Below are 16600 nucleotides of genomic sequence, written 5' to 3'. Positions count from 1 at the left end.
GCAGTGCCTTTCATATTCTCCAAAATGCTAGCAATAGCATTCAGGGGAAAATTCAGGATCACCATGATGCTGTTACTATGGTAGTGGATTTTTGATAAAGACATGACACAACTGATCATGAAAACACTCAGCAGGTTTACTTGTTTGCTTTTGTACAATCTGGCATGCCTTATACTTTTGAAAAGCCACTTAAAACTTTTATTGTTGGCCCATTCTCACTTTGAATAGCACATGCAGACAGTCCAGTGGTGCCTGCCTAACTGCTTTAATTGCCTTCACAAATCAGTAGTCAATAATATGGGAAGCCAATCAGTGTATAATTTGACTTTCATATTTTAATTTCACTTATATATGACTGAAGGAAACACAGAATGTGTTATATATCTGTGTACATCTTGTCCTCAAACCTGCATTTAATTTTTTGAGAAAAGTCCACGTTGAATCCCCTTTTGAATAAAGGAAGAGCACAATAATGACAGAGCAGAAGAGCAGAGAATCAAAAATGCCTTTGCAGAAAATGAGGCCACTTAAGCCTTTACAATGTCCCTGCAGTGTATGCTGTCACAGTGTAAGTGGAGAATACATGCTATGTGTGTGTCATCTATTCATATTAAAAATATCTCTTTGCATTGGCCTTTGATGACTTTTAAAAACGTCTGAAAGCATGTCAAAGTCTTCAAGCTTAATAATGACACTGTAAGCCAATGGTTCATTTTAAAATATCACACTCACTAGCATATGCTTTCAATAATGTTTGCTGTCAAAGCTACACTGTAATCATAAAACCAAGAAGTATATTTAGTGACCAGAATTACATAATTTACTTCCTCAGTAAGAGAACAGCTCACCCACATTAACAAATGTCAAAGTTTTCTTGAAGCCATTTCATTGGTGAAAATGTATTTAAACAAATGAACTATGCACCTGATAGTCAAAAAAAATTACAAAATAAAAATAAAAACTAAATGACCTCACCTGCGTTGGTCGTCTGTATTTCCTGCAGGCTGTGACATGTGCAATGACACTGGCATGGCTCTCTTTGCTGACATTAATTCCATTCACTTTGATGATACACTGACCAGGATGTAGACCTGCCATGGCAGCCACAGTTCCTAAAGGTATAATAAAATCACCAAATGTTTACTGTTGTCAAATAATAATCAAATCTTAAATGAATAAGTGAAGGAAGAGTAATATTTACAGAACATGAATATCATGGTCAATATGAATCTTATTAAGCAAACTGAAAGTTACAGTACAACTGTTCACATGTAGCGGATTCCATCCGGCGCACAGGCAAGTTTACGGCAGAGTGGTGGCTCTGAAGCTAAGGATCTGTTCTAGTATCCAGAAGATTGCTGGTTCAAATCCCTGGTACTGCCAAAAGAGACCCTACTCCGTTGGACCCTTGAGCAAGGCCCTTAACCTGAAATTGCTCTGGTAGGTGCTGTACAATGGCTGACCGTACACTCTGACTCCAAGGAATATGTGAAAACTAACAAATTCAACAAATGCAAGAAATAGTATAAGGTGAAAAAAAAAGTTTAATGGCTCACTCAGGATTGCTTCAAAGGTCAGATTAAACTTGCAGCATTACAGATTTTAGTCCTGTGCTTCAGCCACTAGGACCACCCACTGAGTCTCACAAATTAACACTACACATTTCTGTTTAACACACATGAACATTACACTTTTTAGTTTATCAGTTTAGCATATGAAAAATAAAGCAAATGATAAATTCCATTAAAGGGTCAACATTAGTAATTAAGGACAGTCCAACAGTATAACAAAGAAAAATCTTGGCTGTACAGTTTGTACTTGAAGAGTTAGTGGTAACACATTATAATGTTTATCCTCCACTGGCTGATGAACGCTCTGAAGCAAATGTTTTAAGACGTCTCTTTATTCTAGCCTAGATCTGTGAAGCACATAAGACCACCTAAGTTCGCCTGCCTGTCCCATGTATCTGTAGACTTTTGCATTTTATCAGGAGATTTTAAAGAAAAAGTCTTAAATTATAAGAATCTTAAGAAGAACTACATCATGGAGCCTTTCAGGATGTGTGATCTATTATTTGGTGCTGGACCTAATTTTACACATTTTCATGTTTAATGTTCGCTGTCACTAGTAAAATATTGCTCTTACATAGCTTTTTGTGTTCTCCAGTATAACTATAATCATATTAACTCTTAATGTCCATCATAAACAATTTAACTACAATGAATTCTTATGCCTCTATAGTAACAGAGTGCTTTATAATTATAGAAAATCATGCAGCATGGAACACAATAACAAAAACAATTGGCTTTGAATATACTGTCTGCCAACACACCGTACTATGAGATAAATGTATGCCAAATAATAATAATAATACATTTCATTTATTAGTGTCTTTCATGATTTTCAAGGACACATTACGTAAGTAAATTAAAACAAAAGCATAGACAGTTTAACATATATATATATAATCAATGGAAAAGTAAAGTTTTAGTCAACTGATATCCATTGACACAACAACAAACCAAATACCTGCCCAAGAAAATTAAAGCTACTTCTTTCCAACTCTTCCCATATTTAATGTAAACATTCATTTTTTCTGCACTAAATAATCTAATTTTAAGCATTTTTTAAAATAATTGATGATCTGTTAATAAACCAGTATTTAGAAAATTCCATCCATTCACTCTTTGATTTCATCTACCTGCTTGATCCTGCACAGAGTTGTAAAAAACAAAAGGCTATTCAGGTAGTATTGGGAACAAAACTAAGCACTAACTATGCACCAACTGATAGCTCATATTACTCTAACAAATTCCAAAGATGGAATTACCATTAACTGGCTGTTGTGAATGAGCTGTGGTGTATACATTGTAGAAAAGGCGCTATACAGGCGCCCATCCCAGCACAGAAGGACACAGAGGCACGTATAAAACAAGGACTTTTTATTTTCTTCTTCACCCGTGGGCGCCCGTCTTCCCCGTGACCCACAGGCAATACACAGTCCCAAAAGCTCTCTTTCCACACAACAACAATCCTTTCTCTTCTCCCACCTTGGCACCACCACTCCTCCCAGGCAACCTCGTCCTCTTCCTCCCGATTCTGGCTCATGAGTGGTGGATGCTGGCCCTTTTTATAGCCCACCCGGAAGTGCTCCAGGTGGGTTCCTGGCTCCATGCAGCACCCCCTGGCGGCTACCCCAGCTCCCCACAGGGTTGTGGAGAACTCCATCTCCCAGGAAACCCTGCAGGAAACTGAGGCACCATCATCAGCCAGGGAGGCTGCCACCAAGCATCCCGGGGGAGGTAGTGAGATGTCCATAGCTGCTCTCCCAGAACGTATACAGAAGGGCCGTCCTGGCCGGGCATGGGACCCGGCCGCCTGTCACAACATATACGAATGCCCTGCAACTGGTGCTACATCCAGCTTAACTTTCTACCTATAACAGCAATGGAAGTTTCAGTCCCTATGACCTTAATAGGGGCTCAGCAAATTATAAATACCTCTGATTAAGAGAAGGCTGTGAGGTAAAAGAGAAATTGTACTTCTGATGTTCAAAATAAAACAGTGAGAAAGTGCCCTGTCCAGACACAGTATAGTATGAGGCAAGTAAGGCTCCATTTTCTGGTGAAGATGTGTAATGCGTATTTTGATTTTAAAACATATTACACATTGAAAAATATTGCAAGGTATTTGAGAACATTTATTGTATTTTTCCATGAGAAAAAACATTACACTTACAGGCCATGTCATAGATTGGAGTGAAGGGAAATGACAAAAGGCAAATTAATTAAATACAATTCAGTGATCAACTAATAGACTACCCCTTTCATTCACCTGTTTATCAGTCCATTCACCATTTCATGATACTAGGAAGCCAAGTCCCGAGTCTGCTATTGTGTACAAAATTGTCATTAATATTTTTCCAAAAGACAGTTACAACAAAATTGTGCATCACATTCAATGTATTTATTTTGACAGTGGTGGGGCTGTTTCTGCCAGTTGAACTACTGAGTGGTGTTGGGTTACGTTAAGACGTTTTTTTTTATCTGTCAGCATTCTGGCTGTTCAAATTCCATTGTTGTTCGCTACATGACCTAAGGGTATCTACTCTAGAGAAGTGCAACAGATCTATCAGACTAAATATTCAGATTTACATGGCAAATGAATCATTTCTTTATTTCACTGACATGTCAAATTCCTGTGTTTAGTTTCAAGAGTTTAGTTTAACTCTCAGCTTCCTAGATCTGCCTTGTGCTTCTACCCATGGTTTCCTTCTTTTGCACTTTGAGCTACATCATTTGTATGAGTTTTTTTTCTTTCGGGTCAAAAAAGTTTTGTACAATTTTTATCTGTTCATTTCATTTGCGGAAGCGGAAGCACGAGCGTAGCAGCGAGCGGAAGCACCGAGCAGAAGCACCGAGCAGCGGCGTCTCCCACAGGCACGTAACCCTTCGCAAACACCCGAGCAAGTTCATCGGAAGTAAAGCCGGCAGCTGACCAGAAGAAATAACCGGCAGTGAGAAACTTGAAGCCAACGGTCTCTGAAGCAGAAAGCACTTAAGTAAACTACAGAAAACGGAGAAGATGACATCAATACTAAACGTAAGTTCTATCTTCTCTCTGCCCGTTGAGGGCACGTTTATATGTTGTGTGTCCCGCAGCATGTACAGTTCAGGTTTTCCGGCCGACATTGTAGACAGCTTCACCTGCCAAAAGTGTTTAGTTAATTTAGAGTTGGTCGGGAAAATACGCTAATTGGAGGACCGCGTTAGGAATCTGATAGCGATTAGGCAAACCGAAAATTGGATCGACTCGGTTTGTTTAGACAATTCGGCTACATCTGATTCGGCTTCAGTCTCTCCTGGCCCCACTGTAGTCAGTGCACGGCCAAAGTCAGCAGCACTAATTCAGTCACAGGGCGAGTGGGTAACAGTAAGACGGGGGTCTAAGAATCCAAAATGTAGTTCCCCGGCACCCAGGTCACCAATTCGGACCCAGAACAGATTCTCAGCACTCCGCAGCGCGCCTGTGGAAACTGAGAATAAGAAAGTGCTCATAATTGGCGATTCCATAGTGCGGAATGTTAGAATTCCAAACTATGTTAAACCAGCAGTTCATGTTAAGTGCCTCGCAGGGGCCAAGATTTCTGGCATAGAGGCCGCATTGGACCGTGTCGCCAACGATGAAGTATCTACCTTATTGCTGCATGTCGGCACTAATGATATTTATTCACAGCAATCTGAGGTATTAAAGAGGAACTTCATCTCTCTTTGCATCAAAGCTAAAAGAAAATGTCGGAATTTAGTTGTATCTGGCCCCTTACCAAGATTATATAGAGGAGATGTGATTTATAGCAGATTGCATTCCCTTCACTGCTGGCTAGAAACCTGGTGTGCAAACAAAAGCATAGCGTTTGTGAACAATTGGGATGATTTTTGGGAAAGGCCTGGATTTTTCAGAAGAGATGGTCTTCATCCTAACTGGAGGGGATCTTATGTATTATCCCAAAATATGGCAGCAAAACTGCCTGGTTGACTGATTAGAGCACCATCCAGGCCGCAGTCATGTGATCTTAAATCACAGGCTGTTGTTTATCCCACCTGTTACTTTCCTGAAGCTGTTACCCATAATCCTTGTCTTGGGGCATCCAGTAAATTTAGTCTTGATACAAACCTTAAATTAATTGATAACCAAAAAATAAGGTGTATAATTAGACCAAGGGATAAAACCAGACCCTCCACCAGGGGCATCTGTAATAGAAATTTACTACAAATTAAAACAAAAAGTATATCACCAATTCAGAAAGAAGCATACAGTTTTAAATGCTGCTTATTGAACATTCGCTCTCTTGGCACTAAAGCTGTTTTGGTAAATGATATTATATTAAGTACAAAATCTGATCTGTGTCTTCTCACCGAAACCTGGCTTAGTAAATGTGACACTGTCCCCCTAGCTGAGGCGTCACCAGATGGATACTCGTTCCTTCATAAGTCTAGAGATTCAGGTCGAGGAGGGGGCCTTGGAATAATTCATTGTAACAAAATGCAAATCACTTCTAAAAATTTAGGCAACTTTACATCCTTTGAAGCATTCATTTTAAATATTAAAACAGATTCCAACACAATTATAGTGCTAGTCTATAGACCACCAGGGCCGTATTCATTGTTCATGTCTGAATTTAGCAACCTTTTATCTGACTTGGCTATAAATTATGATCACGTAGTACTGATGGGAGATTTTAATGTACACATTGATGTGGAAACTGACACTTTTAGCAAATGTTTTACTTATTTGTTAAATTCAGTAGGATTTTGTCAGAATGTCAAAGGTCCAACTCATAATCATAACCACACATTAGATTTAATTATAACTTACAAAGTTGAAATTCAAAATTTAATTATTACTCCATTAAATTAAGTTATTTCTGATCACTACTTAATTACATTTGATTTAGTCCTGCCCTTGCCAACACACTCCCAGATTAAAACAAAGACAGTGCGACATCTAGATTGTAATTCTGCTTCAAAATTTATAGATACTTTGAGTAAGTCGAGTGTAATTGTGGAAAACCATTTAGATCAGCTAACATCAAATGTAAACACGGAAAACAATTTAGATGAGCTAACATCACATTATACTGTGACCTTGAGAGATGCTCTGGACACAGTGGCTCCCCTTAAAACAAAAGTGATCAAAGCACATAGAAACTCTCCCTGGTTTAATGAAAACACTCGAGCTCTTAAATTAGAGTGTCGAAAACTGGAACGCAGATGGAGAACAACAAAGCTACAGGTCTTTCAAATTGCATGGACAGAGAGTGTTAATAAATATAAAAAAGCCTTCTTTAAAGCTCGGTCAGAATATTATTCTACATTAATAGATAGCAATAATAAAAATCCTCGGGCACTGTTTAGAACAGTGGCTAAATTAACAAATGGAAATTCAGATCAACAGTGCAAAATACCAACAGACATTAGCAGTACAGACTTTATTAACTTCTTCAATGAGAAAATTAAAAATATAAGATCCCAGATCTTTGCATCACAGTACAAACCAAATACTAGCTTAGCAGACCCTGTCTCACATTGCACTCAGCACTTTAGTAATTTTAATCCTGTAACTGAGCAGGAAGTCTTAAGTTTAATTTCTAAAATGAAGCCCACTACTTGTTCCCTAGATCCAGTGCCAACAAAACTAGTAAAAAGTGCAATGGATGTTCTTGCAGCGCCTATCCTAAACATTATCAATAGTTCATTATTGCATGGCACAGTACCTGATACACTAAAAGTGTCAGTCATTAAACCATTACTTAAAAAGTCAGACCTTAACCCACATATACTAAATAATTATAGGCCTATTTCAAATTTACCGTTTCTCTCTAAAATACTAGAAAAAGTAGTCGCCAGTCAGCTTCAGACACACCTTATGCATTACAATTTATTTGAGAAATTCCAGTCTGGTTTTCGCACTGGTCATAGTACAGAAACGGCACTAACACGGGTTGTAAATGACATTCTGATATCCTCTGATGAAGGAAACTCCACTGTAATTATGTTGTTGGACTTAAGTGCAGCGTTTGACACCATCGACCATTCTATTTTACTGCACAGGCTAGAAAATGATGTTGGGCTTACAGGCACCGTGCTCGCTTGGTTTAGTTCTTACTTATCAAATCGATTCCAATATGTACAGAAATGTGCTGACAGTACTCCATCATTATACACAGAAGTTCAATATGGTGACCCGCAGGGCTCAGTACTGGGACCTTTACTGTTTTCACTGTACATGCTTCCACTGGGATCTCTCATTAGGAAACATAATGTTAATTTTCACTCGTATGCAGATGACACCCAGTTATACCTTTCATTTAAATCAAATGAAGTTTCTCCAATGTTGTCTTTAATTAGTTGTGTTAGTGAATTAAAGGAGTGGATGAATAAGAACTACTTGTCTTTAAATACAGATAAAACAGAGATGTTAATTGTTGGAGGGAATGATGCTGATCACAACAATATTTTGTCATCATTTAACTCAGTGGGAATCCCAGTCAATTTTACTGAATCAGCCCGCAATCTAGGAGTTATCTTTGACTCTAGCGTGTCATTTAAAGCGCATATTACAAAGTTGTCCAAAACATGTTTCTTCCATCTTAAAAATGTTAGGAAATTAAGGCGCTTTTTAAATAAACAGGACTCTGAGAAACTAATTCATGCATTTATCTCTAGTAGGATTGACTACTGCAATGCGGTGTTCATTGGATGTTCAAACTGTTCTCTATACAGCCTCCAGTTAATCCAAAATGCGGCTGCGAGAATTATTACAAGAACAAGAAAATACGAACACATAACTCCAGTTCTTAAATTCTTACACTGGCTCCCGGTTAAGTTTAGGGCAGATTTCAAAATCCTTCTTTTAACATATAAAGCATTAAATGGTCGAGGTCCGGCTTACTTGTCTGAACTTATCATGACTTACAAACCAGAGCGCACATTAAGATCTCAAGATGCCAGTCTGCTTATGATTCCAAGGATTAATAAAATAACAGTGGGAGGTCGAGCTTTTAGTTACAGGGCCCCTAAACTGTGGAATGATCTGCCTGCTACTATAAGAGATGCCCCTTCGGTCTCAGCTTTTAAATCCCGGCTGAAGACTCACTACTTCAGTTTAGCATATCCTGACTAGAGCTGCTGATTAACTGTACAGACTGCATCTCTGTTGTTAGTCATTAGCACTTAAACATAAGTAACATGACAGTTATAATTATATACTAACCCTCACTTATTCTGTTTTTCTTCTCAGTACTCAAATGTGGCACTTGGTGCCATGGCCCACCTGCCAAGTTGTTTTGCCTGCCTAAGGAAAAGTCATCCCAGATGGAGGATTGCAGGAATCGTGGGCGAGAGGGGTCCTTTCATCGGATTGGCTGGCCCAGCACTGTTCAGCTGTGGAATGGCCAAATGGGGGAGGCAGCTTGAAGGATGAGGTCTCCAGGACTCTATACAAATCCAAATCTTATTATGGGATATATCATCTACTGTTAAATTCTGCTCTGTACTTCTAAAATTTATATTTTTTATTTTCTTACTATATTGAGGATTTGTTCTGTTCTGTGTATTGTATTGTATTGACCCCCTTCTTTTGACACCCACTGCACGCCCAATCTACCTGGAAAGGGGTCTCTCTTTGAACTGCCTTTCCCAAGGTTTCTTCCATTTTTCCCTACTAGGTTTTTTTGGGAGTTTTTCCTTGTCTTCTTAGAGAGTCAAGGCTGGGGGGCTGTCAAGAGGCAGGGCCTGTTAAAGCCCATTGCGGCACTTCCTATGTGATTTTGGGCTATACAAAAATAAATTGTATTGTATTGTATTGTATGAAAATGTCCTACATAAATAAATATTGTTGTTTTTCCTCTCAAAACTGTTTCTTTGACTACACCTACGCTGTATGCTGCCTTATGACATGAACTGCATTCCGTGATTCTATTTTAACCACAATAATGTATAATGCATTGTAAAGCACGAATTATGACGGTGCACAAGATTGACTGATTACTTTGACCATAGTGTTTGTAAGGGAGGTCATTTAGTCTTTGTCGTTTATTGGTCACACAGCAGACTTATACTATGACATTGTGTTGTTCTCTACATTATAAAAGCTAGTTCTTTGGGATGCAGCTTCTGTATGAAAATGTCCTACATAAACAAATGTTATTGCTGTTATCTGCAAGCTCAAAATACAAAGGCTTTTCAGGAGATGTTACAAAAAGCATTGGGCTTACCTACCTCAGTTGTTTCTGTGAGAAGGGGATTAAAAACAGCATGCTGAGTGATACCTAACAATCCTTAGGCCTAGCAAGAAAAAAATATCTATCTGTGGCTCACAGCCAAGAAGAAATAATATTGTAAAGAGAATTTGATGTCGATTGAAAGTAAATTCATGATTTCATTACTATTCTTAATTAATTCTGAACATATTTAGCAGAAATACATTTACGCATCATCTTCATTAGTTTTGTAATGCACCAAACACACTTGAATCATTTCCATAAAATGGAAATCGCATACCTACTGTATTCATAATATTATTGTTAACACATATTTTAAAAAAATCTTTTTTTCTAGCAGTTTTCCACTTACCAACATAACGCATGTCTTACAAATTAATGTATTAGCTACAAATTTAAGAAACATCACAAACTTAAAATATTATATGTGCTAAAGCAGTGCACAGTCCAAGGAACTAATATGAAAAAAATATTCTATACACTGAAGAGAAAAAGTGTTAATAATATTATAAAAATAATCTCTTACTTGAAATGCAGCTGTATTTCACACCAGCTGCATATGTGTTAATGTCCTGCTGTTCTCCCAAATTACTTGGCATCAGTGGTAGGTCTGTCACAAGTTACCTTGAGGATAAATGCTTTGATTGGTGGCGCTGGCAACATGATTTTTTGGTATTATTATTTTGTATTTGTTTGAGAGGGAACATCATTTGTGGCAATGGTTATAACCTGCAAAGACTTTGCTTCCATAATACTTAGGATGCCAATAGAATATTCTGAATAGCTGTTGTTTAAAAATATCAGTTCTTTGAGTAAGTTTAAAATGATAACTCTCAGCTTCTTATCTCAATGTTTTAATCAATATCAATTGAAAGGAGTTTTGTGCCCTCCAGTAAAGGGCACTTTAGAAGTCTCAGTGCCCTCCTTCCTGTGCCTGTGCATTATAGGAAGGACAGCCCACAAGGGCTTACATCACTTCTCTGGCACTATTACCTTCCTTAGGCTTGAGTTCCCCCTATCATTACCCCCATCCCAATGCCCCCCAAGTTAAGATTTTTAATTACTGCCACTTCCTCAGGTGTGCTGCTGATTATGGAAGCCATCTGAGATCTCATAAAAGAGTTGCACTTACATCTGTGCTTTGCTGTCACTGTACCAGTGGCATTCCTCTACAGTCCTAACTGTTTAGAGATTTTTAAAGAAATTGGCTGGGAACCTGGGGAAGTAAGGGGATTATTCATCGCAGTTTCAACAGTCCAAATCCAAATCCAAAATTTCAGATAAAGAGCTTTAGTGCTGCATGGCATTTTATAGTAGAGATTTTATGATGTGGCATGTTGTCTATCTATCCTGGGCAACAGTGCAACATGTCTTACCAACCTACTAATAAAGCGCTAAAGCTACAGAATGGCAATGTGACACACGTAAAATTAGACAACAAAAATATTTATAATTCACTTAAGCTAAACCATTTATACCAAGCACATATATAGTTATATTCAGTAAGGCTTAAGTCTTTAAAATATTCATAATAGATGAACAGAAAAAAAGGTATCTAAAACAGCAAGCATTTCTAAAAAGATGTCCTAATTCTTAACATTTTCTAGTTTTTTTCTTCTCTGGCTTTTGATTCTTGAATTTGCTCTTGACCTCATTGCTGGGTTAACTAGTAGGGTTTGAATTTTGATTCTTGTGTTACATTTGTAAAAGTATTTGAAGATTTTAATTAGTTTTTTTGTTGTGTTGTGTTGTGTTGTGCTGTGCAAGTTAGTTTGTTTAATATCTGGGACTGTAAAAAAAATATCTTTGTATTTTTTTTGTTCAATAATGAATTAGTTGTGCTAATTAATTTTCCTTTTTGAGTCTATACCTTTATTGGTCTTTTCTTATTCATTTTCCTATATCGTTTTCAATAAATAATTTACTCCTAATTCATTGTTTCTTTACTGGTTCTAGTAAGGACCGCGTAGTCTTTCTGGGTGTTTCTAGTCCTAGTGGGTGTGTCCTGATAACCATGTGGTCAAAGAGGTGCCTGCCTAATCAGTTACTAGCCCCCCGAAGACCATAAATACACCTCATTAATGAAAAGCAGAAACAAACAAACTTGAACAAGACAAAAGCAAAAAAGATATGAAGAAGGAGGAAAAAGGAAGTGAGCATAAAAAATGTAAATGTGTTGAAAGAAAAACAAAGCCTAGTGAAAAAAACACAAAAACAAGAAATAATAAACCCCAAGAATGTAACAAAAAAAAGAAAGGGTAATTTTGTGACTATTTACAAGATCTGAAAATCTGACAGCTTACAAAAATCTTTTGCCCCTTTCATGTGGAACATGGCTACTGCAACCTCAGCAGTTATAAATGCCATACACATCTAGATGTACCCATGTGGGAGACTGCAGAATGTTAGTCAGCAAAACTAAGTAATACAAACCACAGCAACAGCAATGCAATGCAAAGAAAAAAAACTGCAAAATGGCTGTGAAAAATGACAGCTAATAATGCTGTAAATCTACGGCTAGCTAAATGAGGGAGTTTGACGGCATTCTACTTCATCTCTAAGTACTACGCTCCATGCAAAACATTTTCATAACTAAAAAGAGCTAAGACTGGGAGAATTGTAAGGCAAAAGCGACACAGTTTTCAAAACAGATTTATCTATGATGGTGGCTAGCAATGTTACTTTCATAAAAGAGAGTCTGTTACTTACAAGTTTCTTGGGAGTCTCTGTCCCATCTTAAAGAAGCTACCAGCGTGATTTTCCAAGGTTAGAATGAGCTAAATGATTAACAAACTCCCCTCCTGAAAGAAGGGATAAACTGACAGGAAAGCCCATACACCCCCTCCTATGAAGTGGTGCTAAGATCAACAGGACAATCCGCAAAACAGCCCTCTTAATGAAGCAGTGTTCAGAATAATGGGAGAATCGACATGAGTCAGAAATTACTGGTGGTGTTAGTTGATTGGAGGAAAAGTTCTGAATATTAAGAGCTAAATGATGTTATGTATTAGATTAGGTAACAGTAATTAGAAAAAGTATAAAAGCAGATGAATTATTCAATTAATTGCTCACTCTAAGGATTGAGACATTTGTGCATAATTCTGTGCAAATAAAGAAATGTTACACGTTGTTATCTCGGCTCCGTGACTGCCTTTTCGGAGGATGAAGAAAAATGTTTTCTATCACAACCTCAGATCACCATTCAGAGTGGATGACTCTTGTCATGATGAGGTTGACCAGAATAAGCTTTGACAGTGAAAAGCAAGTTGGCCCTTGAACCCATTGCTTCCTGTCACTTGTGCCAGCCAAACAGAATTTGCCAATCAAGATTTGCATTCCTATGATGATAGTAAGTCATAGCAAGACAGAGGTCAAAAACTAAACAAGCAGATGCAACATAAAATCTTTATTTTACTGTCAGTAATTAAAAAAATGAGCCAAAAGAGGGATGGGCATCCAAGAATATACAAAGGATTTTAGAGCTGCAAAAGACAAAATCCTAGCATAACACACATTTTCAATGCATTCTAAATAAACAAAGAGAGTCAAAAAGAAGGCCATATAAATCATACATACAGAACAATATGTAGTGAAATGCTTAGTTGCTCAACTCCAGTGACTGTGCCTTTAAGAGGAATTTAAAGGGACAAAAACAATACATGATTTTATAGATTTTCCAAAATCATTCATAGAATTATAAATATATGAAAATAAAAAAATAACAAAATAAATAAATTAATAACTTAATGCTAGGGAGTAAACAACAGGGTATCATGTAATTCTGGACTATTCTATATTCAATATGCGGAATGTGGGAAAAAGCTTCTCCTCAGTCTCTCTGCACTGAACTTTGGGCAGTAGCATCGTTTACCCGACCACAGCACATAAAAGATGCTTAGTGTAATTTTCATTGTCCCTCCCATCACATGATGCTGTTAGAATATCAGCACGAACAGACATCTGCATACACTAACCTGGGCTATAGCCCAGGGCCGCATGGGCTACTGAGGCCCGGAAATTAATGATGAATGAAAAAACATTTGTTCTTTGGTTTTCAAAGAAACATTAGTGCCACCAAACTGGCCCATTGAATTCTCTTTAACCTCTTTACCATTATCCCTGAGAAAACTTGTTCACCAGTAGTGGCACACACAGCATTATCCCCGAGTTTACACATTTCCTGTAAACTTCAGGAAATGATGGACCCCAGCTGTTGGACTGAATTTACTTCAGCAGTCCATCACAGGCCACACTTGTATTCATTCTCACACTCACTCCTGAATAGTTTAAAATATCTTTACAGTCTTTAAACAGACATGCTGGGTTGACTTTCATTTTGCACCAACTTCTGACCAGACAGTTTGTACCTATGTATATATTAAAAGGATATATTGATCTTGGTAAATAAATACTTCTTACTGGCTTAAATGACTGCTAATTCTTGGGTTATACCTACTCAATTCAATTACATGGACAAAATGCAAGTCCATCAGAAGGCACATTTATGCACATAAACACATACAATCGCACTCATAATACACTGATTGTCATTTGTTAGCAATAAAATAAAAAGTCAAAAATGTACAACGTGTTGAATATAAAGTAGAAGTATTAACCTCTACAGAGTTAAATAAGTTAAATATGTTTAACAATCCAAAATTATGATGGTATGAGGAGAGTCTCTCTTCTGCCTACTGAATACAAATGCCTTCTTAGAGCTCAAGTGTGCCTTGTTACTGACCTTAACCCTGACCACAATAAAAACCTCATTTTTAGCTTCTAGATTAGCATTTACCTAAAAGAACCTTTAGGAGCACACCATTGAATTGTCAAGAAATATTAATCCTAGATTGAAAGTGCATTTTAAAAGAACACCACCATAAACTTAAAAAAGATTTCAATAAGAACAGATTTTCAAATGAATTAATTAAAAAAAAAGACAGTCTGGCTGTCTTCATCATACATCAAAATGCAGTTGAATGGCTGTAATGTCGTGACTCCAGTACGGTATCTTGTAAAACTACAAGGAGCAAGCAAATCTAACTCTTTTATGTGGAATGCATTTTTATATGCAGCTGAAGGGCAAATGCAAATTTCTGGAAGAACCTGGATACAGATGAAGACTCATTTAAAACAGCAAATAAACGATTAGCATCACAAGACAATTTCAGGTTGATCTCTGAAAGGAAATGGTGCAAAAAATAAAACATTTTTTGTGAATGGACAAAATGGGTGCTGGTAAATTTGACATGTTTCATCTTGGCCATGTTTGAACCCAGAACTGACAGCTGTCTACAACCCAAGGACACACAAGTTCTTGAACAGAGTAACAGGTTTCTGTGGTGCTAATATAATTAGAATGGTTTCTCTAATAACCAATTACCATCGATGGGCACTGGAAGACACTATATATGTCAGAACATTGTAACTCCTGACAGACTTCTGTTCTTTTTTAAAGTGTGCAAACATTACAGAAGAGCTGTTTGTTACTAAGAACTATACATTACACTTCAAGTTGAGAAAAATGTTGAAAATACAAGCTTGAAGGAGAAGACATGAGGAAGCCCAATAATCTACAGTGACCACACACCACTGAATAAACTCAAATTAAGTCATAATTTCCCACTGCCCATAAACAATGTTAATGCCAGATTTGGCAACAATTAAATGTTCTCAGTTAATGTTATTAAACAACAATTTGGCAACTCATGGTTCTAAACATGCCAATATATTTAACCACTTTTACAGTGTCATTGCTTGGATATTCCTGTGGGAAATGACCTTGTAAGCAAGTTTTACTTCACAAGAAAATTGATTGTTAAAATATTCAGCCACAATGAAACCCATAAATGACCATCTGGATACAAAGTAAGTAGGCCACTCAGTATATCATTTACATGTGACTTTAAACCGGGTCCAAAAAGATTTGTGGCAGAATGGAACTCTTGGCAGGCAACCTGTATGAGGTGTTTCATGGAGAAAGTACACCAATGAATGCTGCCCGTGCTCTTTTAACTTTCTGCAGTAAAATGTGCTTTTGAAAGTAATATTATTGGACTTCTGACAAAAGATTTAAAAGTTATTTATTTTATCTCTTGCTTGCTCCTCATAAGATCAATTTTAGAATTGTTTTAGCATGTCAGGATAGAAATATAGAATCTCTCTAGGGATACTCCTTCTCAGACGAAAAATAGTTCACACTCATTTTTTTTCGTAGCTAAAATCCAAAGGACAAAAAAAATGTTATGTCCAAATCTGTAGCTACATGTCAAGAAGTCTAAAATCAAAATAAAAATGTAGGAAAGAATTTTAGCTTAGTTTTTTTGTTATTAAAATGGAAGCACTTAATATTGCAATTATTGTGTTTATCTAGCCATTGTCCCTCCAAATGAATGTCACTGTTCAGAAATTAGAGCGACATCTGGAAAGTCTGCATAATGATGAAATCATGTACTGCTTGTGAAGAATGTATTAAAAATGCTCAGAACAAAAACTAAAAGGCATAACAAACCCTACTCTAACAGATAGCAAGTTGCCTCTCAGAAGATCTGAAAAGGGCAAAACATGTCTTAAAATGTTTTGGTGAAATTTTAAAGTTGCCCACAGGGAAACCCATAACACTGCAATTACTGCATTGCTGCCATTGATTAGGAAATATGATCAACTGTAGTCCAAACATCACCTTTTTTGCACACTAAATTTACTACTGTATAAACCATTAGAATAAAATCATTATTTTGATGACTCAGGGCACATTACTGTGCATGGTATATATAACACTAGTACTATATTTCATCAAAGTCTAGCATACCCATAGTT

The 16600-nt window shown here is 37.1% G+C and overlaps 1 protein-coding gene across 1 annotated transcript in view; it reads right to left on the bottom strand.

The window, feature by feature from the left end:
* Positions 1 to 16600, bottom strand: part of prex2 (phosphatidylinositol-3,4,5-trisphosphate-dependent Rac exchange factor 2) — a 547559-nt gene that overhangs the window by 218278 nt on the left and 312681 nt on the right. Inside the window, 1 exon segment of the mRNA XM_028803602.2 lies at positions 976 to 1112. Coding sequence (XP_028659435.2) covers positions 976 to 1112 — 137 coding nt within the window.

Source organism: Erpetoichthys calabaricus, chromosome 6 (assembly GCF_900747795.2).
Source record: "Erpetoichthys calabaricus chromosome 6, fErpCal1.3, whole genome shotgun sequence".
Taxonomy (NCBI): Eukaryota; Metazoa; Chordata; class Cladistia; order Polypteriformes; family Polypteridae; genus Erpetoichthys; species Erpetoichthys calabaricus.
The sequence above is the reverse complement of the archived record's forward strand: the minus strand, read 5'-3'. Positions and strand labels throughout refer to the sequence as shown.